This window comes from Pinus tabuliformis, chromosome 9 (genome assembly GCF_031772625.1).
Source record: "Pinus tabuliformis cultivar Carrire ecotype Pingquan chromosome 9, CPIR1, whole genome shotgun sequence".
NCBI classification, from domain to species: domain Eukaryota; kingdom Viridiplantae; phylum Streptophyta; class Pinopsida; order Pinales; family Pinaceae; genus Pinus; species Pinus tabuliformis.
The window spans coordinates 634,463,435-634,485,058 of record NC_142307.1 but is presented as its reverse complement, the minus strand read 5'-3'; the positions used below and the strand labels follow the sequence as shown (position 1 = coordinate 634,485,058).

The window sequence follows — 21,624 nt, the reverse complement described above, 5'->3', positions numbered from 1 at the left end:
AGATAAGCACTAAAATGATTTGATGAATTGAGCAGACCAGTGCCTTAAAAGATCTAAATGATTACTAGCTAGATGATCTAAGAACATGAGCCACGGACAGCAATCATTTATTATTAGACAAAGAAAGCGATGCTTTAAATATCTAGTAAACCACAAAGCTCTTCAAATAACGATATCCAGCAAACTAAGAGAAATAAATTGCTTTAAATAACAGTGAATCCGATATCTATTTTGTGTTCAGATCTCAGCGTGAAGGATATGCAGTGATAAGCAACTGAAGGTTGTAAAAGTAACTCTCCACAAAAAGGAAAATTTTTTATGCTTTTCAAAGATTTTTTATTTTTTAATTTTTTTAAATAAAAATAAAATGAACTACTTAAAATAAATTAAAATCTAAATCTAAAGCTCTAAAATTAAAATAAAACTCTAAATAAAATAAATCCTAAAACATGAATCCAAAATCTAACTATGAAAATAAAACTTAGGCTAAAGCAAATTTTTTTTTTTTTTTTTTTTTACAAACCCTAAAAAAAAGGAAGATTTAAATTTTACAAAGCTAAATCTAAATTCTAAAAGCAAAATTAAAAGAAAATAAAATGAAACTTTATTAAAACTATTTAAATGCTAAAATAAAACAAAGACCTAAAAATTAAACTGAAATAAAATCTTTTTATATTTCTTTTCTTGTTTTTATGCAAATCCTAAACAAAGAAAACATGAAAATTTAACTATGTAATAAAAAAAATAAACCTACGTCTAAATTTAATAGACCAAAACTTATGAGAGAAATTCTAACAAATAAAAAAAAATAAAAAATTACATACTCTCATCAAAATGAGACCCTACAACATTTCCAAAGGGTAAACGTGAAAGCGTTGAGCAAATGCTGGCTGAAAGATTGAAATGTGTAGGTGGTGGAGCGTAAATCCTAACCCGTGCCCACGCTAGACGCTAAAACCCATAGAAAAAGAATGCGAATGCAGCTATGGGACGACAATCAGATCAGCACGCAGTCATGAAGGCGAGAAGAGTTTCCGTGACAATACGAGGGCGAATCGAAGGCAAGAGCAACCAGATGCGTGAAGGGGTCAGCTGAATGCCGCGGTTTTGAAAGGGAAGTGCGTATTCCCTTCACGCTGACAGCCAAAAAAAACACAAGAAAACGGAACTCAGGGATGCGTAAGTGTAACTACGCCCAGCCAACAGAGGTTTATGAAACGACGGAGAGCATGAGGAAACCAAGGACGCAGGTCAAAACCACGACGGCAACAGGAAGTTGATTCAACGCAGCTGCATGAACGTTTTTGCCTGAGCAAAGACTTGTGAAAGCGTATACGACAATGACCAAACTCCTGCATCCAAGTGAAAACAGCGTGACTGTACCCTGGCCGCTGCTGTGCAGAGAAAAAGAGCAGTGCTGAAGCGTTTGGGATTTGCTTTGCCGTGGAAGCTTGGGCACAAAACTCAAATCCAAAGAAAAAGACCAGCGGAGCCAAGACAATTCACGATGACATTACAACTAAACTCACGAATTTGCTTGCAAATAAACTGAAAGGGTACCTTATCTCAGTCAATGATGAATGGAAATCGATTTCAAAGATGACCTTGCCTTGGTTGCCTTGGTTCGCAGATATCTCATCCAGATTTTGACGATATTGCTGGTGCTAAATCCGCTTCGAAACACGACCCACAGATCCCTGCTTCTGAGAGCTTGAAAAAATTTCTAGATTTGATGTACCTGTAATCTGCAAAGCTGAAAACGAAATCTGGCGGACATACACAAACTTTTGCAGTAAAACCCTTGCAAATTTGCCCAAAATCACAAAAAATTATAGCTCTGGACAGCCTGATTTGACAATAATTGCAGTTAATATTTTGGAATATCAAAATTTTGAACTTTATTGTGAACAACAAGAAAATCTCTCATGTAAAACAGGAAGTAAACTTTAAATGATTAACCCAGGGCACAATCAGCTGGGCTCTGCACAGAAGAGCCTGTGGGAGTCGGCTGGTTCAGCCCAGAACTTCCCCAAACGCCCACCAGTATTCCTTACTAAAAGGTTTTCCTGCACATCTCAAACAACCATCAGCAAAGAGAGAGAAAGATGCTGCTATATTTCAGGAAATAATGGAGATACCTGTCATTATTTCAGAAACCCTACAACATTCAAACCCTAGCACATGAGCAAGATACCTGTACTCACAATACTCTGAAAACCAGCTACTATTTACTGCTGAAAACTGAAATATGCAGAAAAAACAAACATCTCACAGCAATTCCAGAGAGTAACACCAGCCAGTTTTGAACCCCAAAGTCTTCTTTTATTAATCAGAAATCAGATTACAAGAGAGCTTTCAGTACAGACTCACAGATCAGATAAACCTGTAAAATGACCCCCTAAGACCCTATATAAAGGAAATGATCCCAACGGCTAGTTTTGGGTGATCCATGTTGAAGCGATCTCGACCGTCGATGAGGGTTAAGACATCCCTTAATCTCATCCGTCGATTTTATTTAAAAAAAGTATTCACAAAAATATTATTATTTTATTGCTTAGGGTTTTTGCTTTTTTTTATTTTTTATTTTTATTTTTTTTATTTTATTTTAATTTTATTATTTTTATTCATTTTAAGGTGGATCATCAAACTAAGCCGTTGGAAACATCACCTAGGACCTAGGACCTAGGACTCATGAGGGGATTTACAACATTTTCAACCCTCAAGACACATTTCATCATGATTTTTACAATTTACATCTCAAAGGGATGAACCCACTTAATACAGACCCTCATAGAACACCCAGTTCTGCGACACAACTATAATCTAGCAGATTAACATATAAGATTCTCCTAAAGTTCTGATGACGAAATCCATCCCGGCTTTGGGGTCAGGTTTGAAGGAAAACTCTGCCGATCGTAGATCGGTGAGACGAAAAACCTCCCGAGACGCAGATCATCATTAGAAAGTTAGGTCCACCTAGGCAACTTTACATACATGACTCTGATCTGCTTAGATTATTTACAACTTATACATGCAGACTGGGTTTACAACAAAAATGATCAAGCTGTCGATGACTGTAGGCTGGCACGGACATGTCGCTCAGGAACTACCCCTCTCTGCCAACAGAAAGGAGGTGTACTGCATGGGCAGTTGGCCAGTAGTGGTTAACACCTATCTAAGTTAAGAATTTTCTTGACTCGACCCATTTGAGGTTCAAGTTAGTAAGCTCCGGGAGTGGGACAAACACATTTACCTTAGTGAGGACACTTCCCAAGTCCACATCTAATGATACTCCATTATTGGCACTAGAAGAATTAGTTTGGGTATTATTTATTCTTGCTAGTAGGAAAAGGTGCTTTAACACATCTTTGGGGAGCAACACTACTACTTGCTTCAGGTTGGCCTAGATCATTATTCTTCCTAGTATAATGAAACTCTTCAAACCTATTCTTGGCTTCAACGACATTAATAGGATCATCGAGTTCTTTATTAGATTCTTCAATTATTGCTTCATGATGTTTATTGATTATTCCAGGCTATCCTCCTATCCAACTTGATTATATGGGCGTTCCTCTTCACTATGGAACTCATTGCATGTTTGACACAAAGGAAATCCCTCTTGATTAATCATATTGGTAGGGGAAGGGGTATTTACTATTAGGTATAGTTTGTTGGGAGAAATTCTTGCCACTATTAGGATTTCTGTTAAGGGCCCTATTATTATTGAATTGAAAAACTAGTAGGTACTAAGTAAAGACAGAAAAAGATGAAAGCCAAATAACCCCAAGGGTTATCTCAATCAGTTGAACCATGCTCCCAAGGAATTTGTTGATGGGGAGACCATAGGTCGTAGGTTCAAATCCAATATAGGCCCTCCATTTTATCAAGTGGTTGGAGGTTGAGCTACCCTCCATCTGGATATCCAAGGAAGAGGGGATCTTGTGAGGTTTTCCTTGGAAAAAAAGAGAAAGAGAAAACAAAATAAGAAAGAATTTCCAAGTTATTTTTTAAAGATATTCACTTTTATTGGGTTTAGAATCCAAGGAGAGAGACCAAGGAGATAGTGAGATGGGTAATAGGGTTGGATATATTGGCTTATGACTTGTTCAAGGATTACAACTCTTGTTTTGGTCCGGGGGATTCCATGGAATCCCGTGGCCCCTTGAATGGTTAAAAAACATTGTTTAGGGCCTCAAAACAATCCTGGAAGTTTGGGAACTAAAAAATCATAAAAAAATACCAATAAGATAAAGAACCATTGAGTTAGTGGAGGAGGTGGGTGGTCACTAACATCTAGCATACTTGCAAATAAAAAAATTGTACCCTTGAACAAGCACAAAAGAATAGACAAAATTGCTCAATAGCCTCTGGAAAAGGAAAACCATCTTTTTCTCATTATTCTCCTTTGAAAATACGATAAGTGAGAGGTCCCTTGTATAGGAGAAAACCTCAACTAAATCATTAATAAAATAATCTAGATCTAGAAGCCTTCATACTTGAAATAGTCACTCTCTAACAAACTAGAGAGGATATGGTCAAATATAATAGAATAATATGATCTATTATGAAAGAACTCCTAAACAATGTGTGCTACCTCCATCACCATGGTCCAAAATCATTTCTATAAAGTGTGAGTGGTCCAAGGAACAAGTTCGGCCCCAAAGTGTTCTAACAATCCACACATGTGACTCCAAGGAGTGGGATTCTGAGTGCTCAAATTGTGGCAATAATTTTCTTGTGATTTTTTTTTTAGAATCATAACTACATTATTGTTTTCTTGATTTTTTATTATAGCCACATTTTTAAATCGGGTGGCCATTCTGCATCTAATGGCATTGATCTAGCAGGATTATAGGCACTCTGTCAAAAGATAATTGCCCTTGAAGCTAACTACCCTCAAAATATGTGCTTTAACCACCTCAACAACAACATAACAAACTATAACAACCTGTAGTCTTGGGGAATAAGGAAATTACACTATACCTTGATTTCCTTCCCAAGTGGAGCAAGGTGCCCTTGTTTGGTCTTATAGTAGCTTTGTAGGCAAGTTTTTAGGCAAGAACTTTGTAGGAAAATTTTCTCAAGAATCTTAAACTAATGAAAATGATAGAGTCACCCTTCATATATTGATAAAGAACCTCCTTAATAGAAGGTGTAAATACAAAAACCATTAGCCCAAGTCAAAATCATGAGAAAAATAAAATAAGAAGGCACATACCACCCTCATAGTCTCCAATACAAGAGCATCTCCCTAAAAAGTGGTCAAATTTGTAACAAGGGGTCACACATGTGGTCTAGAGTGGGGCAAGGCCATCAAGGTGATAGTGGGAATCTTGTTTCAGAGTTTCCTCTATGATATTTTGAGTGGTAACACATGGTATATTAAAAAGTCTTTAAGCCTCTTTTCAATCTTACTTGCAACAAAATGGAAAGGTGCTTTCAAACAACTTCAATTTGAGAATACAAAATGATTGATGTAATGCAAAATCATCTATTTTAACTTTAAAAATGAAAAGAAAAGTGAAATTTTGTCTCCATATGCTAATTATGACACTTCAAATGCATATCGTGATGACATTTTCTTATTATAGTTACCATAACTTTTTCCATGGCAAGTCATAACTGAGCAACATATTTTCTTCAAGTTACCAATATTGATAGTGATTGATACTAGTCAAATTCTACAATCTTATTATAGCACAAAGTATATAAAAAATGTGTATAAGATTATAATTTAGTAGAGTAGTGTAATTATTAATGTTGAATGAAATCCTACCAAAGGGATAAGACATTTTAAATTCTAGATACTAACATGTTTTTATATCAATGGATATTGCAGACTTTTATAATTGGAATAGGGTGAAACTTATGTATTGTGATGGAGCTTCATTTGCTGGTGATGTGGAAGAAAAGGTGTGTGACAAACAAACATACATTTTATTTTTCGCTATTCAAACCTAATTATTTTAGCTACATCTCTAGCATATCATCAATGCATTTGTTGAAATAATGTTCACACTTCCAAGTTTTAAATAAAATTCTTAATATGCAATAGATGCATATATTATAGCTTTGTGTTTGCTAATCATATCATATGTAGATTATGCTATATGTTTTCAAGATAATCATTTGTTGTCCCACTCAGTAAATTTAACACTTTATATAATTAATAAATAGTATCAATGATCAATTTTTTGTGTGAAACAAACATCTATATTTTTCAGCTAACTATCCTAGAACTCTTTTTGTTAAAGTACTGATGTCTATTTTGTATTAAGTATATTTAAAATGAGGCCCTCATGTACAAAAGTATATGAAGGATTTCATCAATTTGTGCTCTGAATGACCAAATGGTAATGCTCACATCAAATGTGAACTGGAATAATCATACCAAAAGAAAAGCGACTCTAGTACTAGTTTCCTATATATGATCACAATCATCTTATACCATAAGAAGGGTTAACAACTGTCTTCAACTCGGGACATGTACTCTGTGAAAATTTCATCTATCACAACAACTGGAAATTATTTTTCTAATTGTTAATTTATTTAACAATTTATCTATTGTTTGCTATAGAAAATACCAAATAATTCACATTGTGATTTTCACAAATAAACTGCGGAAGAAAATAGCATTGGAAACTAAGAAAATCTAGCACACACACACATAAATTTTACACAGTTATTTTTGGGCAAATGTCCTTGAAAAAGCGCAACTTGGGAAAACAGGTGCAACATCTAAGGGTTTTTATTATTAAGCAACAGTGAAATTCTGAGTACAATTTGGATGCATGAAACTAGCAATCCATAGCAAGAAAATTTGGTCGAAATTATCTAAAGGAAATTTCCCTTCCTCCACAAGCAACCCCCACACTCGTGCTGCTTGCATTCGTGCGGCTACTTGTACTCACGCTTCTACCCATACTCGCGTTGCTGCTCGTACTCGGGCTTTTCCCTGCACTTGTGCTGCCCACACTTGAGCTGTCACCTGTAGTTAGGCTTCTGATTGCACTGGGAATAACTCGACATCTTGTTGCTGCCTCTCCAAATCTAGAAATATTCCTTCAGATCACTGCCCCTACCCCTCACTGACACTACGCCCCTCTTTGGTTCGAACTCTTGCTGCGAGCTTGATCTGCACAAGGAACTGCTGCTTAAGTGTCGCTGGTGTATTTTCCAAGTACCCATCAACTTCTTCTTATAATCCTCTGTTGGAGCGCCAAAAATCAAGATTAAAACTTAATCAAGGGCTAGGATCATCTTTAAGTCGACCCGTGTGAGTTTCTAGACTATTCTCACCTTGATTTAATTAATTAACCAATTTTCCTAAGTTTAGACTTAGGAAACATTAAAAATTAGGTTAATAATCTAATTAAGTCATATCTAGGTGCAATTTCCAGAAACGATTTCTGGGTTTTGGAGATCTCATGATTTTAGCCTCTCCATGAAATTTTGTGGCTAGAACATATCCGATGCTACAAAAACTAACACTCCCTCTTAGCGAGCATCATGTTCTAGTGCTGCACACCCTGTCACAACACTCTATCTCTGTGTCATCTTCTATCACGTTGCTGATGTCTAGCTATTGCTACCTACCAACCACTGCGCAACTCTGATGTTGCATCTGTGTTGTTTTTGACACTGCCATACTGCTGCCAACACTGCATTTGCACTGCAACACCCTCTCATCTGTTGTTGTTGCAACTTCAACTACTATAACTAAGAAGCATTCCAAATGCTGAATGAACTGTGTTCAGTATGATGCATCTGTTTCCTGAGCATCTGACTGCTACTAGCCACTGCACTGTCCACCAAGGAATCTATGCTTCTATTGACTCTGCACTGCACTCCTCAGGACCTGACTGCTACTAGTCTGCAATTGTCACTCTAGAGTTTGACTGCATCATTAACACTGATCCATCCTACTACTGAATAATGTGGGCCGCTATAGCTAGATGATGATCCATGAGGTGGAATCCTTAATGACCCTGCCCAATCTCTGTCGTCTCTAGGCTCTGATCTACTCATACTGCTGCTACAACTGCTCTGCTGCTATCTCTGGACTGTTGTTGCAACTATTCAATAATAATTCTAGAATCCCCAGATTCTGAAGTGTTAACTTCCATAGGGTTTATCCCTTTGAAGCTACACTCCCTCTGAGTCTCGATTTCCCTATGGAAAATCTCTCTGCTTCCTCTTGGAAACTCGCATTGTCCTCATGTACTGGAAATTGGATTCCGTAGCTCTGCATTGGGAATCTTCTAGCTGGAACTGTGCTTGCATACTGCAACTAGGCAATTCTCATTGCTTGTGTCACTGCATCTAGCTCTGCAACTATCTCACATGTACTGACTGCAACTAGATCTGCAACTGTCATCTAAATGATTGACAACGCCTGCTGACACTGAATCTTCTATTGTGGTATTGAGGGCCCCTATAACAAAGGTGATGGTCCCGTTGCAACAAACTGGAACTGATCTCACTGATCTCCTTATTGCAAATGCATTGGACCCTTTCCAATATGGCACACTCGAGTCTTATACCCCTCCTCCTCGCTAGGACCCTTCCTTTCTTTGCAACTCACACTAGATAACTCACACTTCCTTTGTCATATGCCTCTGACAACTGGAAGTTGGTTTGTTGCCCAGATCTGCATTCTAGCTAACTCATTGCCTCCTCTTGTAATCTTGTATGACAATCCCTACAGAGCTGAAAAATCTGGAAACTCAAAACTAGAGAAATAAACCTCGAAAATATCCCTCTTTCCCTCCGCATGACTGTTGAATCTTCTACTTGCACTCTATTCTGGAGTGCAAAAATCTGCTCATAGCAACTTCCAATCTGTAATTGGAAAAATTTAGATCTCTAAGACTCGAGATCCCCTGAGAGAAATTTTCCCTCGGTTGTGTGTGCTTTTTTCTTCCACCTGACACTAATTCTGCTGCTGCAAAACCCTTTGCATCCAACCAAAAATCTGGTCAGCGAAAATCTGAGCTACTGTTGCTCCCTCTAACTGTTGGGATCACTGTCCTAGAAAAATTGAATTTTTCTGCCAACCTGCACTGAAAAATCAAACAATTGCCCTAGAAATTCGAACTGCCAATCTGGGTATTGCGCAGCGTTTGAGAATTTCAACCTGTTGCTCCCTTTGAGCAGCGAAATTCTCTCCTCTACTTCTGAGCTTCTTCGTTGATCACTTACGCTCTGAAACCATGTGAAAATTTCATTTATCACAACAATTGGAAATTATTTTTCTAATTGTTAATTTATTTAACAATTTATTTTTTGTCTGCTATGAAAAATACCAAATAATTCAAACTGTGATTTTCACAAATAAACTGTAAAAGAAAATAGCGTTGGAAACTGAGAAAATCTAGCACACACACACACAAATTTTACAAAGTCATTTTTGGACAAATGTCCCCGAAAAAAACCCAAATTTATTTGGGGTAGCATCGGATGTGCTCTAGCCATGAAAATTGATGGAGAGGCTAAAGCACATGAGATCTCAAAGACCCAAAAATGGTTTGGGAAGATTTTACCTGGTTTAGGAGATATTAAAATAATTAATATTTTTAATGGAGTTCCTAAGTTTAAACTTAGGAAAAATAAAATATTAATGGGTATTAATATTAAACTGGGTTAGAAGGTTCTAAAGGACATGGATCAAGCCAAATCTAATCTTAGCCGTTGATTAGAGATTTAATCTCGGCCATTGAAGGACCAACAGGAAAAGTATAAGAGGAGGCTTGAGGGTCAGTTGGAGAACACACCAGAGTGATCAGTCATTCGATTCTCTAGAGCGGGGTTTGCTAAGAGAAAGTCGAATCAGTGATCATTTGTAGCGAGGGGCGGTGAGTATGAGACAGAGAGGCAGAGATAGTGCCGAGAGACCAACATAGAAGCAGAGAGAGGCGGATGCTGAGCCACGCAGAGCTAGCAGGGACTCTGTAGAGCCTAGAAGAGCCTGCGTCATCCATGCAGTGGCTGTAGGAGTGATGCAGAGGGCCATAGAGGTTGTGCATTGCCTCAGAGGGCTGACACAGGGGGTTCCGGGTAGATGCTGAGGCCACGTGGGCTGATGCTGAGCTTCATAGGTTGTTGGAGAGGGTTTCACGAGGTAGATTTTCTAAATATCTGCTTCCGAATACATAGGTATTACTCCCGGATTATTTTCTCTATTGGGTGAGCTGGTTTGGCACCCAATTGTACTCAGATAGACTGCATAATAAAATAACCCTAAGAATTGCTGCACCGGTTTTCCCAAGTTGGGTTTTTCCAGGGACGATTTGTCAAAAAATAACGGTGTCACTTGTGTGTTTGCTATTTCTTTCAGCTATTGATCTGTAGATGGTTGAGACTGTATTGTGTTTATTTTGATATTTATATGTTTAAATAACTTGTTCGTAATTAACAAGTAGGAGAAATAAACCAGAGAATATAGATAAAATTTCTAACGGGTAATACTTAGAAATTTTAACATGGTATCAGAGCGTGATTGCAGATCACAGGAGAGTTGAAGCCACCAGCTGAAGCAGAGCATTTGTAGCAGAAACAGCTGTCCCGAGTGGCAAAAGTTGTTCCTTGCAGAAAGTGGCAGAGAAGGGTTGACGCAGAGAGACTGCGTCATCAGTTCGGGCCAGAGAGAGGCCAGTGTAGAGGCTGAGGAGGGCAGAAAATGCTCATGAAAAGCCACACAGAGATCAGGAGGGTTGATGCAGTTGGCCAGGGGAACATTTCAACCAATGTCGGGTTTGCGCAGAGCCTAGAGGCTTAGTCCTTTAGTTGTTGGGGCATAGGAAGTTGTGGGCAGTTTGCGGGGAGTGAAGCTAGTGGGGTGTTGTTGCTGGCGAGACAGAATAGTACCTAACAGGGCAAAATCAAGGTAGAGGGAGTCGCTACCTAGGAGGAATTCTAGCCAAGAAATCCAAATTAGTGTTGCAGGTGCATAGGAGATCAGGAGAGGTGCAACTTGATGGTTCGCAAGAAGATTTCCAGGAGGGAAATCAAGACCCAGAGGGAGTGTAGCAGAGAACTTCGAGGCTGGAAGTAGAGAGACTCAGTGGGAGTCAAAGAGAAAACTTCTAGAGGGAAGTAGAGAGACTCGGAGGAGTTGAAAGGAAGAGCAGAGAGATGGCCATGAATGGATTGAGGGATCAGGACAGGCTAGACGGGGCATCCAACTTTGTGGTCTGGAAGGCCAGGATCCTATCCATTCTAGATAGACATCGCATCAAGGCCTTCGCCTTGAGAACAGTGGCTATCCCAGTTGACTCAGCTGACAATGAAAAGTATGAGGAAGCAATGGCCAAGGAGAAATGTATCATCCTTGATGGGGTCAAGGATCATGTGGTCCATCATATTGCCGAGAAGGAGACAACAAAGGAAATGTGGGACACCTTGAAGACATTGTACCAGCATACTTCCATGAAGAGAAAGGTGTTACTTGAGAATCAATTGCAGTCATACCGAATGCAGAAAGGGGAGTAGATAGATCATTTCCTCGGTAGATTGAAGGAGATCCAGGACCAACTAACTTCCATAGGGGCCATGCCGGATTAGGAGTTGATGGTGAGGAGCACTCTAAACGCAGTCTCCAAGGAGTGGGAGACATTCGTCCAGAGTATTCTGGGCAGAGCAAATCTTCTAGATTGGGAAGAATTGTGGGTGGCTCTTCGCTAAGAAGAGATAAGACGACTACCCAAGATGGGAAGTAGTAGCAAAGGAGTCCGAAAAGGAAGAGGAAGAGGAAGATGATGCAGCTCTGGCATCTGCAGGAAAGTAGGAGAAGAGGAAGAAAAAGCACCTCTCCAAGGTCAAGTGCTTCAACTGTGGGAACTGGGTCCTTATGTGAACCAATGTTCGAGGAAGAAGAGTAAGGGAGAGGCGTTTGACTCCAAGGCACCGCCAGCAAAGGCGGAAAAGGAGGTAGAGGAGGTTGACGATTGTGCCATGAGTGTTCATGTACCTCTAGAGAAGAGGTGGGGAGACATCGAGCTGTAGTCAGGAAGACTACAGGCGATGAGGGGCAGGATCCTTGAGGTACCCAAACTCTTGGATTATACCTAGCTACGGGAGCCCCAAAGTGAGAGTAGCAGGATGGCAGATATCGGTAGAGACGGATGCGGATGAAGCGACAGAGAGTGCGACAGTGCAAGAGTCTCGGGCAGCGCAGAGCTAGCAGGCTGCAGCAGTGTGAGAGGCACAGAGGAGGTTGCAACAATGCAGGATGGCACAGAGAGGTTTGCAGTGGTGCGAGAGGCAAGGAGTTGTTGCAGCAACGCAGAGGCAGTAGAGGGAGAACTTGATAGTCGCAGAGAGAGCTTCAGCATTAGGAGTATTTCTAGTCTGACAGGGATGTCAGTATTTGGGTGGATCAGTTACATACTTCTTAGTAACTGAGTTGCAGTGCAGTCGCAGTTAGTAGTAGCACGATGCAGCATGATGAGAGGGGGCTGCAGTGCAGCTGCAGTGTTGGGAGAAAGGACTAGCAACAACACGGATGCAAAGGGAGATGCTGTACGGATGTAGCAGTGCCAGTGGTAGGGCCATGGGCAGCAATGCCAGTGGTAGGGCCATGGGCAGCAATGCAGAGGATGTTGGGCGGGGAGGCCTAGCATCAACACAGGTACCGGTGTCGTATAATTAGAGTGATGCTCAGTGGGGAGTATTACTAGAGCACATTCCTCACTAAGAGGGAGTGTTGATTTGGGGTAGCATTGGATGTGCTCTAGCCATGAAAATTGGCAGAGAGGCTAAAGCACATGAGATTTCCAAGACCCATAAATGGTTCAGGTAGATTCTACCCGGTTTAGGTGATATTAAAATAATTAATATTTTTAATGAAGTTCCTAAGTCTAAACTTAGGAAAAATAAAATATTAATGGGTATTAATATAAAACTGGGTTAGAAGGTTCTAAAGGACATGGATTAAGCCAAATCTAATCATAGCCATTGATTAGAGATTTAATCTTGGTCATTGAAGGACCAACAAGAAAAGTATAAGAGGAGGCTTGAGGTTCAGTGGGAGAACACACCAGAGTGATCAGTCATTCGATTCTCTAGAGCGGGGTTTGCTAAGAGAAAGTCAAATTTGTGGTCAGTTGTAGTGAGGGGCAATGAGTACGAGATAGAGAGGCAGAGATAGTGCCGAGAGACCAGCGCAGAAGTAGAGAGAGGTAGATGTTGAGCCAAAGAGAGCCACATAGAGCTAGTAAGGACTATCCAGATCCCATAAGAGCTTGTGTCATCCATGCAGAGGCTGCAGGAGTGACGCAGAGGGCCTGTAGAGGTTGCACAGTGCCTCAAAGGGCTGACACAAGGGGTTTCAAGCTGACGCTGGGGGTTCCGAGTTGACGCTGAGGCTATGTGGGCTGACACTAAGCTTCAGAGGTTGTTGGAGAGGGTTTCGTGGGGTAGATTTTCTGAATATCTGCTTCCGAATAGGAATGTATTACTGCCAGATTATTTTCTCTGTCAGGTGAGATGGTTTGGCACGCATTTGTACTCAAATAAACTGCATAATAAAATAACCCTCAGAATTGTTGCACCGATTTCCCATGTTGGGTTTTCCGGGGATGAGTTGTCCAAAAATAACAGTGTCACTTGTGTGTTTTCTATTTCTTTCAGCTATTGATTTGTAGATGGTTGAGACTGCATTGTGTTTATTTCGATATTTATATGTTTAAATAACTTGTTCATAATTAACAAGTAGGAGAAATAAACCATAGAATACAGATAAAATTTCTAACGGGTAATACTTAGAAATTTCAACAATCTGGTGCAACAACTGAGGGTTTTATTATTAAGCAGCAGCGAAATTTTGATTACAGTATGGATGCCTGAAACCAACAATCCACAGCAAGAAAATTTCGCTGAACTTATCTAAGGGGATTTCCCTTCCTCCATAAGCAAATCCGACACTCACGTTGCCTGCACTCGTGCGACTGCCTTTACTCACGCTTTTTCCTGTACTCACGCTATTGCTCGTACTCGGGCTTCTACGTGCACTCAAGTTGTCACCCATACTCGAGATTTTGCCTGCACTCGCACTGCCTGCAATGGGAATAACTCAGGTTCTTGTTGCTGCCTCCCTGGATCTGGAAACCTTCCTCTAGATCACTGTCCCTGCGCCTCACTAACACTGCGTCCCTCTCTGGCTCGAACTCTTGCTGCTAGCTCAATCTGCACAAGGAACTACTACTCAAGTGTCTTTGTTGTATTCTCCAAGTGCCCATCGACTTCTTCTTATAATCCTCTATTGGAACACCAACGACCAAGATTAAAACTTAATCAAGGGCTAGGATCATCTTGAAGTTGATCCGTGTGAGTTTCTAGACTATTCTCACCTTGACTTAATTAATTTTAATTAATTAACTAGTTTTCTTAAGTTCAGAATTAGGAAACATTAAAAAATAGGTTAATAATTTAATTAAGTCATCTCTAGGTGGAATTTCTAGAAATGATTTATGGGTTTTGGAGATCTCCTGCATTCTAGCCTCTCCATCACATTTCGTGGCTAGAACGCATCTAATGCTACAAAAACTAACACACTCTTGGAAGAATAGTACATGAGAACCCTAGAATCTTGGTCAAACCTGTAACCTACATATAAAATCTAATGCTTGATGTACGAAGATTAGTAACACAAAGGCAGGGAAAACCAATGACCCTTGTACACCATAAAATAAAACCAAAGTGTAACTATAGGAAATCAAAATTAATATAAGCATAAAATGAATTAAAACTATATTAAGTTTTAACTGTCGGACAAAAAATCACACAAACATTCTAAGGAAAAAAAGTAAACATGAAAAAGAAGGCACACAATTATCTTAGACTACGACTCAAATGATATTATTCCTTCCTAATCCTATAAGACGAACTTGACACTAATTTCAAGAATTTGCTTATGCATAGGAAATGGCAGCATTTTCCCATCCAAGTGACTAAGGTAGAAAGAATTTTCTTCTACCGCATTCTCAACTTGGTAAGGCCAAGTAGAACCAATCAAGATTTCCATGTTTTCCAAGTGTTACCATCCAAACTCTACCTACAAGGAAAAGTCCTAAATTAATGAAAGATCCTAGGGGCACTACTGTCACTTTCGCTCCACTCTTTCAACTAAGAAATGCTAGCCTAGGGGGGAATCCCTATGATCAATCTAAGCTAAATCATTTGGTACAAGGTGGAAGCTCTTAGCTTAAACTGACAAATTTAATAAAATCAAAGTCACTTTGAAGATGCGACCCAAAAATTCCTAAAATGAGGAAATTTCCCTCAAAGGCCAAGCTAGTGGCCCAATGGGTATAATACGGGCATTACTTGGGAAACCATGATTGGGATAGCGTAGCTCTGTCTCTCCTTATTCCATACTTACTGCTTTCCATATTGCATTACAAGCCCCTATTCACCTCCATTCTTTGGGTTCAATTGACCACTAGTTCATTGGGATTTGGCACCCACACATCCTCATGTTTGGGTAGGGCTCATAAATTTTCCTTGGGAGGTTAATGTAACTAAAAGAAACAAAAAGAGCTTATGATGGCCACAACCAAAACTAAAGGAAAATCAAAATGCAAAAGATGGTTGAGACATTCAAATTAGCATGTTAGCAAAAGCTAAGCATTAGCTCTACCTCATTCATTTTGGCCATCACCTGGTTCCTAGGCCAATGCTTCCATATCATCATAAGGAAAAGGATACCTTGCACGTCCCAACCCCTAATGGGCGATGAACAACCTCATCGTCAAGGGGGTAAATAACTTCTATACATCATGCAAGGCAATATCTCATTCCTTGAGCTATGAGTAGTAATATAAAGTAAAAATCAAGAAAAAGTAAAAGGCATAAGAGGGGTGGAAAAACAAAGGTTGAGTTGGTAATTCATGCTTCCATGATTGCTCCCTCCTCACCTCTATACACCTAGGATGAGGATTCCCATCAAGCTAGTCCCTTTGACCATGGCACTTGGCCATGAAGTCTTCTCCCCTTCGTTCTATCATTATTAACATGGCACCTATCAATTGAAGGTGGACCATGGACATTTCACCTCCCCTTTGGGGTTGAGAACACCTAATAAGGCTGTCTATTAACCACTCCTACCTAGGGAGGTAGCACCATTACGTGATCAAAGCCATGATTTTTGAAGGGAAGCCTTGTATGAAGTGTTAATTTTCTTATTACTTTCAAGTTTGGTTCACTTATATTCAATAATGATTAAATTTACCTAATGGTGCAAGTTGTAGCATTGGATATTGTGTGTAATTTATAGGTGGCTCCATGTATAGGTCCGAGAAACTTAATTGGGACTCCAGACTGACAATTGTAGAGCATCACTTGCATCCTTGGGCAACTCTAGCACCCACAATGTTCCAACACTTTTCCCCACATTGTTGACTTTTATGGGATGATGCACCTGGATCAACATGCCCCTAGCTAGCATAGCATTAATTAGATGGGATGGCAACCAATCCAGGGCCTAAATGAGGATGGTATCACATATTAAGACATGGGAGGGCTAGAAACACCTTTAGAGCCCTCAACCTTGGAGCAGAGACATGCATTTTGGCCACTTGGAGACCCATGAGACCACCTTTTGTGCCCTAAAGCCAAAATTGGGGTCCACAGATGGATTATGTCAAAGATCTAGGGGAAAACCCCTAGAGGTTGATTTTAGAGGGCTTATACACACATTATGTCACCCATTTCCCTTAATGTCAGCCCTAGAAGGGCCTACACTTACATGATGTCAACACCCTCTCTTATTTCGACTGACATGTGTGGAGAGTTATTATGTTTTTCATAGGCTACTAGGTTGGCTTGTGACCTAGGTGTTGATTTCTGGTAGTATCGTATGTGCTCTTAGCCTCAAAATTTGCAGGGAGGCTAGGACACATGCATTCTCCAATACCCACAAATCGTTTTGGGAAATTCCACCCAGAGACAATTTTATTAAAATAATTAATTATTTTTAATGAGTGTCTAAGTCTAAACTTAGGAAATTAAAATAATTAAAGGGTATTAATCTAACAATGTGTGAAACTTCTAGAAGAAGATGGAGATCAATTCCAAATGATCTGAGCCATTGATTAGATTCTAATCTGGGCTGTTGGTTCTCAATTGGAGGATTATAAGACAGACATAGATGGGCACTTGGAGAACACATCTAGTGGAGATCAGAAGATCGAATTTTTGAAGCACAGTAGTTGTCGGAAGAGGAATTCGAAGTGATCTTTTGCAGTGAGGGGTAGGGATAATATATGGTGGGGAGTTTTCTTGGGCCGAATATTACAAGGCATAGAGGGAAGAATGATGTCCAGAGAAGCTGACGCTGGGCCACGCAGAGCTGACATGGTGGCAGCGCAAAGCTTAAAGGGAGATCAAATTCCTGCTGAGGAAATCGAGTTTCAGAAGATGGGAGCTGGGGTGTGAGATTGGGAGGCTGAGAGCTAGAGTTTCCAGCTAACAGAGGGTCAGAAGGAAGAGCAGCGCAGTCCCCAAAAAAGGGTGACGTAGAGACTGCGTGGGGTTGACACAATTCTACACAAAGGCTGACGCAGTTATGTGCAAACGCTGACGCATTTCTGCGAAAAGGCTGACACAGAAGGGACGCAAAGGCTCACTTCCAGCATATCAGAGCCAGATCTTCCAGTGACAGGGTGAGATCATCTCACTATTTCGTTTTGTCCAGTTTCTCTCTGTATTGGATAGCTAGTTGGGCATCCAACAAATTGTACTCAGAATTACTACTGCATAATAATAAAACCCTCACTTGTTGCATCGGTTTTCCCGTATTGGGTTTTTTCGGGGAATTTTGTCCAAAAATAACTGTGTAATGTGTTGCAGATTTCTTTCTTACTCAGTTTCTTGTTTCCGCTTATAATTTAATTGGTGAAGACTGCAGTGTATTAGTTTTAGTGTTTACTGTATGAAACAGTAACTAATTTGTTCAGTAATTAACAAATAGAAGGAACTTAATCAGTTGTTGCAGTGGAAATTTGGGTCTTCCAAATTTTCACATGGTATCAAAGTTGCAGATGAAGCAAAAGAGAAGAGCTGGAAGAGCCCATCGCTGAAGAGAAAGAGGGTCGAAGTGTTGCGTAGGCAGCAAATCGAATCCTAGAGGGATTGCGCAGTCTAGGCCAGGAGGGAAAATATTTTCGAAGAAGATCTCTCTGAGTGAGTCGATAGAGAGGTAAGACTTCTAGATCGAAATTTGCCAGTGTCAGAGGGAGTAGCACAATAGCTTCAGCGAAGAGGTAGTTTTCTGGTGTGACAAAGTTGTTTGCAGCAGTTGCTGGGAAAAAAATCGTCAGAAGGAAGAAGGGAGACATTGTTGAGGGAATTTCTTCCTCAGAGAATTCCTAGCCAAGGAATTTGAATTCTCATTTGATGAGCAACAACAAGGGGCAACAGATCTACTCACTCCAGCAGGAAGTGCGTAGGCTAGCCTAGCAGCAGCGCAGAGGAGAGAGGAGGTCATTCGAATTTTTCGATTGGCAGAGATGGCAGCCAGTGGGTTGAGAGATCAAGATCGGTTGGATGGTGCATCCAACTATGTGATCTGGAAGGCGAGGATGTCATGCCTTTTGGATGAACATTTTCTCAAGATCTACGTCGACAGTGTGGTAGCTGAGCCCGTGGATCCAGATCGCTCAAAAAGTACAAGGGAGAGATGGCGAAGGCCAAGAAGATGATCCTCGACGGAGTGAAGGATCATGTAGTATGTCAAATCTCAGGCAAAGGGGTTTCCAAGGAGATGTGGGATGCCTTTTCCACGCTATATCAGGGATCTTCCGAGCAGCGAAAGATGTAATTGGAGCAGAAGATGAGATCCACGCAGATGCAGAAGGGGGAATGCATTAATCCATTCCTTGCAAAGCTTCAGAAGACCCGTGACGAGTTGGCAATTGTGGGGTCAACACCTTAGCCTACCGAGATGGTAAGGCTGGCTCTAAATTCAGCCTCAGAAGAATGGCAAGTGTTTATTCAAAGCATCCTGGGCAGAGAAAGATTGCCAGATTGGGAAGGGATGTGGGCCACTCTTCAGCATGAAGAGATGAGTAGAGACTTAGTCAACTGCAAATTTGACAGTCGCAGTAGCAGTAGTGGGATGAAGCCGAAGGAGGAGGATGAAAATGCAGCCCTCGCATTTAAGGGGCAGCAAGAACAGTGGAAGAAGAATAAGAAAGATGTTTCGAAGATCAAGTGCTTCTTGTGTGGTGAACTTGGTCACTATGCTACACAGTGTCCTCTCAAGAAGAAGGACAAGGACGAGAAGCATGATATGAAGGTTGCATCCACACAGATCGAGGAGGAGGAGTTTGCCATGATTTCCCAGAGGTGGGGTGATATAGAACTGTAGAACTACAGATGGGCAGGATCCTTGAGGAGTCCAACTCTTGGATCAATACCTTGCTACCGGAGCCCAGATCAGAAGTAGCAAGATGGAATGGGCCAGTCGATGTAGAGGAGTGTCGGAGTGATAGTTGCAGTGGCTAGGAGCGCCAGAGATTGAGCAACGCAGAGCTAGAGTTGGCCGCAGTGCAGTTGGCACAGAGCAGAGTTAGCAGCAATGTAGAGGCTTCAGAGGGTCAGCGCAGAGACTAGTAGCAGTCAGAATTCCATCAACAGATGCATCATGTTGAACACTTGTTCAGTAATTTTGGATGCTTTTCCGTTGCTGATGTAGTAGCAGCAACAATTGGAGAAGGTTGTAGTGTATATGCGATATTGGTAGTGGCAGTGCCAGCAATAGCATAGACGCAGAATTTGAGAGGGAGTTGCAGTGTTGCCGGTGGTGTTGGAAATAATACTAAGATGGGGGTGAATCAGTATTATTAGATCAATAATTTAATTTTCAAAACTAATTTGTATACGCTACTCCAACTTAGTGAACTAGCGTGTATACACAACTATACTTAATGCAACCAGCGTATATGCAGAGATCTTTTGATTTACCCAAATTATCATGCATTGAACTTTAACCAATATATCAGGAATTCATTAGACAGTGCAGTAAAAGCAGAACAAAGCAGCACACATAAGCAACACACGAGAACACCAAGATATAAGGTGGAAACCTAATGTGGGTGAAAACCACCTGCTGTTGTCGTCTTTGTCTTCTTCTAACAATAAGAAAACTCTGTTTACAATTTTTGTACTGGTGCAGTCTTATACCAGTACGCAAGCTTCTACCTGCATAAGGCTGCAACCTTCTCTCGTTCTCCAACTTCTACTGGAAGGGAGCTACAACCCTCTTGCTCTTGTACTAGCTGATATGTTTACTAGTACGTAGGTGTCGGCCTACAGAAGGCTACAACCTTCTCTTTTCTTCCAGGGACCACCTTTCATAAATTTTCAGGCTGGATCCATCAACAACATCATTCAATCATCAAATATATCTGCATCAATCAATCTCCTATACAACCAAATCAATCAATCACTTTGACAACCCATCAATCTGATCTTTCAAAATGCTGTCACCAGAAAACAGTAACCAGAACCCAAGCCAGTACCCGGAACACTGCAACAACAAACAGAAGTAGCTAAACCATATTTTATGAGGTATACGCTACTTCCATGTGTCGAACCTGTGTGCATACGTGCTTTCCTCAAAGCGAACTAGCGTACATATTTGCAAATCAAATTTATGATGTATACATTGTTTTGATATGCAGAACCAACGTGTATATGCTTCTTTTCTAAAGTGAACCTGTGTATAGATTTGTAAATGATGATTTAAACATTACAACAATTCCAGACTTCAGTCATACCCAGATCATCATATTTACAGGCTACAACATGCGCCAGTTATTCAGATTCATGATCAAACCACATAAATATAATTCAATTAAAGCCTTAAGATCCTGATACATCATTAGATCTTATCCTTCATCAAATTCTAAGGTTCATCCTTAGTTCAGATCAAGCACAACACCATAAGCCAATAACCTGTGTATTAGATCTCACACTTCATGAGATATTCGATACTTGCACACATTGGCTTAATGATCTTCTCCTCCTTTTATAGTTTTAGGCCTTTCTCAATACCATGGACCAAAACCACTTAGGACCAATACCTTGGACCAAATACCTAGGATCAATACCTCAGACCAGATACCTTGGACCAATACCATGGACCAAATAGTTTAGACCAAAAATTTAGTTTTCCAAGGTATACGTACTTTTCCTTTTGTGAAAGTGCGTGTGTACGTATACGCGACTTGTATACAGTGAACCCGCGTGTATACGCGGCTTGGCCAATGGTGAACCTGTGTATACCTCTCTTTCTTCATTCTGTGAAGTCTGATCTGTAACTCTATGTTGTTAACCTGCTGTACTGTGATCTGTCATTTGAGTGAGTTGCCATCAAGGACAACACCTGTGTCATAATGCCAACAATCTCCCCCTTTGGACTTGATGGCAACACCAAGTCACTCTCCCCCTTTGTCATCAAGGGCAAAGGGTCATGCTCCCCCTGAGTACATGCTGAATTCTCTGATATGCTGAAGTGTGCTGATTGAGCTCCTATGATCGAGTCCATGCTCCCCCTGAGCACAAGCAAGGTCTGCAAAAAGATAACATGACTCTATACATACATCACCAATGACCTTCCTATCA

The 21,624-nt window shown here is 40.5% G+C and overlaps 1 protein-coding gene across 1 annotated transcript in view; it reads left to right on the top strand.

Annotated features, from left to right (window-relative positions):
* The window catches only part of LOC149150230 (pectin acetylesterase 3-like), a 392,890-nt gene that overhangs the window by 37,501 nt on the left and 333,765 nt on the right, over positions 1-21,624 (top strand). The window contains exon 4 of the mRNA XM_089438183.1: positions 5,840-5,913. Within this exon, the coding sequence (XP_089294309.1) occupies positions 5,840-5,913 (74 nt within the window). The remainder of the gene's footprint in view (positions 1-5,839; positions 5,914-21,624) is intronic.